Raw genomic sequence first — 8,483 nt, forward strand, 5'->3', positions numbered from 1 at the left:
GGACGAATTTTGAGTTTGAAATTTGGCAAAGACGAGGTGTGGTAAGGTGCGGGATGAGTTCGAGCAGATTTCCAATTTTTTTCTTTTACAATTTTAGACTTTAGTCCAGCTAGGCGCCAGACCCTTGTGTGAGAAAAAGGGAAAAAAAAAATAATACCATATGGGACTGTTGTGTAAATTGAGGTGGGTATATCATTTCTCATTAAATCTTTGGCCCTGATCACGAAAAAGAAAAGTCCTTGATCTAACTTAGAGCTAGGCCATTGCAAAATCCAAGTCCAAATTTTACTTTTTTTTTTTAATTAAAATCCCTAAATTGAACTAGCTAAAACCATATTTCTTAATTTTGAGCTACAATAAATTTCTCCTCCTAGCTATGTTTGGTGACATACTGTTGAAGGATCAAAGGAATATTTTATTATTCTCTCCCTCTTCCCTCCATCTTTCCCTAGTATTTTTCCCTTTTGTTTCAAAAGGTCATCGCTCCTCTCTCTCTTCTCTCTGTTTTCTCTCTTCCTTAGTTTTCTTCGATCGATTGTCTCTCCATTCTTGGGTTCAAAAATTATTGAGTCCCTTTCCTTGCTAGTTCCTCTGTGCGATTTCCTCTCTCTCTCTCTCTCTCTCTCTCTCTCTCTCTCTCTCTCTCTCAGCTTGGCTCAAGAACATTCAGAATACCCCCCACAGTATGAACTTTGTGCGATTGATTTAGGGAATCTGACTCTACAGACCCAGACCGTATAAATATGTGGCTGGATAGCAACTAAATGCATGGAATGTGGATATTATCTTTGTACTAGAAACTGAACTGTGTTAGTAATTTGAGGACTGTTTTGGTAGTTCGTGTTGGTAATTTGTGGATTGTTTTGGTAACTTTTCTGACTCTTTTGGTATATAAAGAGATATTTATATGGACTGTTGGTGTCGTGTTGCTGGACTTGAATTTGGAATCTTGAATTTGAAGGTGTTGTCATGTCTTGTTAATTAAGTTGGTGAATCTTGTGCTATTTTTGTGTTCCATTGTGATTTGGGAAGTGACGAGAAAATATTGAATGTGCATTTTTGGTTTGTAATCAAAATCAATTGGCTGACAATATATTTCAAATTGAATAGTGAACTAATTTGATTTTGATAGTATGAATTTTCTGAAGTGCAGTAGCCAGTGTCTGTGGTTTTAGAGGTTGTGAGTATATTCATTGTTAACAACAGTCTTATGGTTGATTACTGTTGGAGAAGTGACAAGTTCATTGCTATTAGTATATCATCATCTTTAGGCCATAGTCTTAGGGTTTGTGCTAATGGAAGCAGAGTCATGGGATGTTATGATTGTATCACAAAGCTTTGGTTTGTTTTCTATTTTCTTAGTTTTTTTGTTTTTGGCTAATACTGAGTAGTTGGTTTGTGAATCTCCACTTGACAAAGCTATGAATATATGTAGCATAGCAGCCTGCGTAAAGTTGATGTGTTAATTAAGTGACTTGCCGTGTCTTGCTAATTAAGTTGATGCTAATTAAGTGACTTTGATTTCATACAATAATAGAAGTACTACAAATTACTACATTAAAATAATAGAAGTACTACAAATTACCACATTGAAATAATAGAAGTACTACAAATTACCACATTGAAATAATAGAAATACTACAAATTACCACATTGAAATAAATCATAGAAGTACTACATAGTGGGAACAACTCATTCCACATGCTTGCTATGAAATTATGTGCGGCCCTGAGTACTCCATAAATGCTCGATAAGGTTAACCTGGAGTTGGCTATGAGTGCCTCTTTCTCTAATTCAATGATGTTGCGCAATGAACTCTACAAATTCAGGTATATTATTGCGTGAAATTGGCTCATTTGGACTATCTTCCATTTGTTCGTAAATGAACTGCTCAGCCCCGAGATATAGATGCTGCTCATATTCAACGATCATATTATGTAGAATAATGCATGCGTATATAATATTTTTTAGAATTCCAGGTTCAAAATACCTAGCAGGTCCACACACAATTGCAAATCTACCTTGGAGTACTCCGAATGTACGCTCCACATCTTTTCTTGTAGACTCTTGACAAGTAGCAAAGTTGGCAAAAGAAGAGGGTTGATAAAAATTAGTTTGTTAGTTTCAAGAATTGTATATGGTGATTGATTGGTACAAGAAGTTGGCATCATGTGTTTGTTATTGGTTTCACAAAATTCTAATTTGATCATTAACTATTAGCTACAATTAAAAAAGTTGACAAAAGAATAAGGGTTTGTAAAAATTAATTTGTTGGTTTCAAGAATTATTGTATAATTTTTTTTATTAAATATTATTAAAATATATGAAATGTATTTGTAAAATATATAAAAAAAAGTCAAATATTATTAAAATATATAATATAATATTATTATTTTAACTTTAAAATGACTAATATAATATGAACTCAAATAGTTAAAAATTAATACTATAGCTAAAAATTAAGATCCTAACCAAATTTTAAACTTTGCATACCACTGCCAATGATCTTACCGGGGTGCATCACCATTCATTTCTAAGATCTAATCAGAATTCAAATCAGCGAAAAATAGAGAACAGAGATTCGAGGGGAAAGTGGAGCGTTCGATTTAGATAACGCTGTGACAAAAAACCACAAACGATGGATGGCTCAGTAAACCCGCACGTAGCATCACACAATCCTCAATCAAAGATGCGAAAGACTCTCTCTCTCTCTCCACCCGGGTGGAGAGCAGTCACAGACTCACATGCCAACTTCCGAAGAAACCGTTTTGTTCCATCTCTTGCTTGCTGCCGAGTTTTTCTAGTTTCTCTTACATTTAGAGTGTAGACACACGGGTTTCAACTCGAGGAAAAAGATATGTCTGTGAAGTTATCGACGTGGTTTGTAAGCGAGGGGATCGGCGGATTGAGCTGCAAGCACTCGGCTGTGCGCTTTTTCTTACCTCATCGCTCACTTCCTGCTTCCTGCAAAATGCGTCAGCGTAATTTTAGGTTCTCTCTATCGTCCCCAATTCTGTATATTCGGTCTCATCTCATTTTCCTGTGCTTGCTTTTCTTTGTTTTTTCTTCTTTTGTAATTGGAAGTGTGTACTGTGTTAACGTTCGGTTCTGTTTCTTGATGATTTTTTTTTTATTGTAGTTAGATTCTTTTAAATTGAGCTTTTGTTTTGGGGATATGGTCTAAAACTCTTACTAGTTGAGATGACCATTTCGTTCTTGGGGAAGGGTTTGAAGTTTGGTACTTTTCCTTGGGTTTGGAATGAACATTAGGATGATGGTTGATTTGTTTTGTTTTCTTATTCTTTTGGCCATAGAGTGCTGGTGGTGTGTGAAACCGCGAAGTGGTTCGTGTAGGATAGTATTCATAACTCCAGATAACAACAAAAGCCGCATTGATTTTTGCCTTATTGGTACATTTGATTCTCTACTCCTTATCCTAAGTTATTCAATGGACTTATTATCGCACTGCCGCTTTCTTGCAGTTGATGTGCCTCTGCTTGAACTATGCCTCTTAAGAATCTTGATGGGTAACTTACATAAAACAGTACATACAATTATATAGAAAAAAAACCAATTTAGAAAAAATCTATGAATTTTCCGCTTCTAAGCTTGTAGTACCTAAGTTGAGTTTAAGTATAGTTGGATCAAGAGGTTGACAGAATGAGTGGCGAGGCTAGATAGAAATTGAAGTGGACATGTATATTTTGAGGCATAAGAGATTGCTTGAATCAATAGAGAATGCCGACAAGATGAACATATGCTATAAGTCGCAGAGGGTAAGAATACTGACCCACCCATTCTTTCATGTAAGGTGGATAAAATCTAATTGCTAAACATTTTTAAAAAGGAATCCTAGAGTATCAGTATAACTTTAATTTGCTTTCTTTCATATGATCTTACGTACAAATCTTGCTTTCTCTCGTATGATCTTACATACAAATCTATCTACATGCACTCTTAGGAACATTATAGCACTTGCTGTATTTGGAACTTCCTAGTATCCATTCACATTGGATTTTGCTCGCAATGGTCATTATTCAACTTGGATGCCATGCCTTCTGAACTGAATGTTGTTTTTCTTGTTTGAGTTGAAACAAAATGAGGGAAAGTGGTTAACTATCTGAACTATGTGCCTTTATTCAAGATTGACTTTCCTTAAAAAGTTATGGTGCTTAATTTGGATTCAATTTTCTTCTATTAGGAACATTTACAGTGTAATATTTTTTTTAGAACACTCATGTGCTTGTGGTTTTGGGGAAAAAAGGACTTTTATGTTAACTTAATCTTTCTAGGAAATTTAAAACAGTCTTCTCATTTTTTTGATAAGTAAAACAGTCTTCTCATTGGATATTTTATCTTTTGTATAATTTATACTGAGTCCATCTTACCTGTGGAGAGAAAGTTCTGTATCCTTTATAATTAGTGTACGCTTGTCAAAGAACTTGATAATATTGAGAATACTTGCAGTTCCCAGCATAAAAAACAACATTTGAAGAAAGCCTCTCATGAACGGACTTCAACAAATGCAGATTTCCAGGCAAATGGTGACGAGGAATCTGAAACCGAAAATGCTTCAATTATTAATGTTCCAATTTTGAGCCAGGAAATTATACCTACTGATGATGTTGACACTGGCATAGCTATAGAGCATATCAATGCAAAGGAGTTGAGTGGCCCGACTGTACCCGATGAACACAAATCTTTGGTATGCTCCTTCACCAAGAAATTTAAAACCAAACCAATAGTCTATTTTGAGATAAACTGCTGTGTTTCTTCCTATACGTATTTTTTTATTTACCAGGTGTTGGGATTCTTGCTGGTGAAAGGCTAACTGCAGATAGATAAAGACTAACTGGTATTAATTCATTGAAAACCCAGAGATTGACTACTCGGAACTTGATAAGTTTTCACTGCTAAGGTAGTCAACACTGTCAAACGGGGGGCTTTTGGTGGGAGCGGGGGGAGGGGTGTGCACATCTAACATTTGTTTTGGATAAGAATAAAAAATGTCTCCTTGAAGGACAATATATGTGACTAATTTTTCTACTCTTTTTTAACAAGATAAGTTTTACTAATGATCAAATAGACATTATCCCAAGTACACAGAGAGTATATACATCAAATACACCTAATTAGAGAGAGAAGAGATTAAGAAAATCCAAGAAGCTAAAGCTAGGAAAACACAAATAGGCAACGACCTAGTGTGAAAGTGATTTAAAAAAGAAAGCTGTGAGGTTCTCCACAGCCCTTTAGAGAGTAACAAAACTTCAAAATTTTGATCATTTCTTTTTTCTCCATATGCACTACATCAAATAGATTGGGATAATTTTCCCCAAGGTCTCACTGTGATGACTATCAAACTGTCATTTCCAGTAAATGGTCTATCTCCCATCTAGGCACCACTCAGCCTAGCTCAAAAAGACTATAAATAACTTGCCACAAAGTGCTAGCTACATTACAGTGGAAGAAAAATGATCCACAATTTCTTTTTTCCTCTTGCACATACAATACCATTCTCTCGCTATAATGTGCCTCTTCATTAATTTTTATTTTTATTTTTTATAAGTAAACAAATTATATTACTCCAAGAATAGGCCTAGTCCAGTATATACAAACATTAACTAATCCAAGGTGAGGATCTTTCCTGGCACAACTGTCCAAAAGGCAAGCTGCTCTCAAGGGAGACTGGCTCCTCCAAATGGTCTTGCATGGAAAAGTAATGCTGTCATGGGGAGGGGGGGCTTAACACCTTATAGAATGATTTGACTTTAAGCACTCCTCTCTTGAATATGGCCTAACACATCTTGTCTTCACCACCCTTTCTCATTTAAGAGAACACAACTGGTCATAAAATAAGGTAAAGAGGTTCACCTCCCAATCTTGCAATGCCTTCATAAAATCCACTTCTCATTGAGAAAGATCCATTTGCAAGCTGTAAATTGTCTGCCACTGATGCATCCTTAAACTAAAAAATGTTGAATAAATCCTGAAAAGCTTCTTTAAAGGGCTAATCCTTGCACCATACATGATATTAAAACTTTAATTACGATTGATCTTCGTAGGCTATCTCTGTCATTGGCATAGAGCTTTATTGAATGTAATCAATTTCCTGATAAACAAACCCTTTAGAGATTAGGGAGTAGACCTTGGGCCAATTTGCTGAATGGGATTTTAGATTTTCCACCATAGCACCCCATAAGAGGTCCCTATGTAACTTTTCATGCCAATAGGGAGGAGGAATAAAGACATAAGTAAGTGGAGAGGTTTGAAAGGGCGTTGTCTTACCTTTCTTATACAAAAATACAATCTCTTCCATCTAGCCTACTGAATACCCTCCCAAACCAATTAAGCTTTAAAATGAGCTCCCAATGGGAGGCTTAAGTGCGTCATAGGCAATGAAGACTCTATATATTCCAAAATTTGGGTCAGGTTGTCTACCTCATCCACATTGCTAATTGGGAGAAACTCAAACGTAACCAAAGTAATCTTCAAACCTGATACTGCTTCAAAACAAAGAAACATGAAGAAAAAGGTGTCAGATAAAAAGTCCTTCCACAAAGAAACTTAACCAAGATTTGTCTGACTAAAAATCAATGTGCCATATGAAAGTAAAAGGTGTGAGATAAAAAGTCCTTCCACATTCTAGGTCTCCACTAAGCAACCTGATAAAAGATTCCCAGTGCTCAGAGCATTCTAGTATGGCCTAGACAATAAAGGAGACAAATGATCCCTATTTTGCAACCCATGTGTCACCAAGACTGAAAAGCATTATGTGCAGATGCATACAACCAAAATGCACTGTTGTTGTTCTTAGTTTTCACTGGTTGCACCAATGGAGGCCCACCCATGCAAAACAACAGAGATCTTGCCTGAATTACCAGTCTGGACCCTTTGTCTGGCATTGTGTTAAGGAAAACAAAAGACTTTTCAGAGCTCCTTGGCTAAGCTTTTCCTACCCATCCCCCCCCCAACAAAATCCTTCAGGTATTACTATGAAACCTCGCTGCCCACCTCCACCATAGTCACCAGAGCCAAATTACTCATGTTAGCGTTTGAACACCACGAGGTATGCTCTGTTTCTGATACGTAAGGTTTTTACGAATTTTGACCTCTCTTACTGAACACAAGCTTCCACCATGGCCAACAACTATTCGATTCTTCCTAGAGATTAACCCATTCGCCTTAGATTGTATGAACTATTTGATGACCCATATTCTCCTGAGTATTGGCAACATAATGCTAAAAGAAAAAATGATATTGTGATAGTTGGGGATCATCCGCAAGCTATACGTATCTGGAGTCGTTTGGGGAGGAGAGAGAGAATATCTCTGCTCTATAGTTTCTAAGAAGATGGAATCTGAAAAATGTCCCAAGTTTATGATATTTAGACAAAAGTTCTTTATATATAGTGTTCAGGGCAAATGAAAGGGGCAAATCATGTGCCTTTCCACTTGTGGCTTGTAATAGGAACTCATTTTGTTTGGAGTTTCCCAAATTTCCCTACTTTAAATTGCTAAGAAAAAAGAACCTGGGAACTGGTCTTGGTCTATAATGTTTTGATCTTTGAGCCAGTTGTTTTCCATATTGCTGTGTAGTTTCATCTTAGGCAACTTGCCAAGATATCTGTATAATGACAGATATACCTCGTGGTGTCCCCACCTAAGATCCGCTCTTGGAATGTGCAGGGGCTTAATGATCGTAACAAGAACCTTTGCATAAAATTTTTATTGTGGACATGGAAGATTGATGTGTGTTTTCAAAAAACAAAGTTATGTTTTATCGATAGAAGCATCATTCGGAGTCTGGGGTGTCCTTTTGTGGGATGGTCTTACTTGGCATGTTTGAGAGCTTCAGGTGGAGTTCTTTTAATGTGGGATAGAAGAGTGGTGGAGTTTGTTGAGGAGTGTATTGGGAATTTCTCAATTGCTAGTTTATTTAAAAATGTTGAGGATAGGTGGGAGTGGGCTTATGCAAGTACTCAAGGGGCAAATTTGGATAGTGATAGGAGACTTCTTTGGGAGGAGCTAGTGGGTTTATATTATCTATGGGATGTGCCGTGGTATATGAGTGAGGATTTCAATATTACTCGCTTTCCCAGTGAGCGATCGGGGGAACCTCGAACTTCCTTGGCTATGGAGTAGTTTTCTGAGTTCATCTTTGATATGGATCTCTCTCTTGTTGGGGGGCGAGTTCACGTGGTCCAATGGTCACGGTTGGTCACGATTGGATAGGTTTCTCATCTCTCCTTCTTGGGAGGCTCGTTTCTAGAGCTGTGTCAAAAGCGTTTGCCTAGAGTTTGTTCGGATCACTTTCCCATTTTGCTTGATTGTAGAGGTATTCATGGGGGACGACGGTACTTCAAGTTTGAAAATATGTGGTTAGCAGCTAATGGTTTTGTAGATAAGGTTAGAATTTGGTGGTCTTCTTATCAGTTTACAGGCACTCCTAGCTTCATTCTTGCTGGTTTTGAAGGGTATGGAGGC

At 36.9% G+C, this 8,483-nt stretch overlaps 1 protein-coding gene across 2 annotated transcripts in view; it reads left to right on the forward strand.

Annotated features, from left to right (window-relative positions):
• The first annotated feature begins 2,634 nt into the window (after nucleotides 1-2,634).
• Nucleotides 2,635-8,483, forward strand: part of LOC109006912 (probable starch synthase 4, chloroplastic/amyloplastic) — a 24,940-nt gene continuing 19,091 nt past the window's right edge. The window contains exons 1-2 of one of the 2 annotated variants that reach the window (XM_035688075.1): nucleotides 2,635-2,991; nucleotides 4,468-4,705. In XM_035688075.1, coding sequence (XP_035543968.1) covers nucleotides 2,858-2,991; nucleotides 4,468-4,705 — 372 coding nt within the window. In that variant the 5' untranslated portion in view covers nucleotides 2,635-2,857. The remainder of the gene's footprint in view (nucleotides 2,992-4,467; nucleotides 4,706-8,483) is intronic. The other variant, XM_018986353.2, reaches the window with a different exon arrangement.

Source organism: Juglans regia, chromosome 3 (assembly GCF_001411555.2).
Source record: "Juglans regia cultivar Chandler chromosome 3, Walnut 2.0, whole genome shotgun sequence".
Lineage (NCBI taxonomy): Eukaryota > Viridiplantae > Streptophyta > Magnoliopsida > Fagales > Juglandaceae > Juglans > Juglans regia.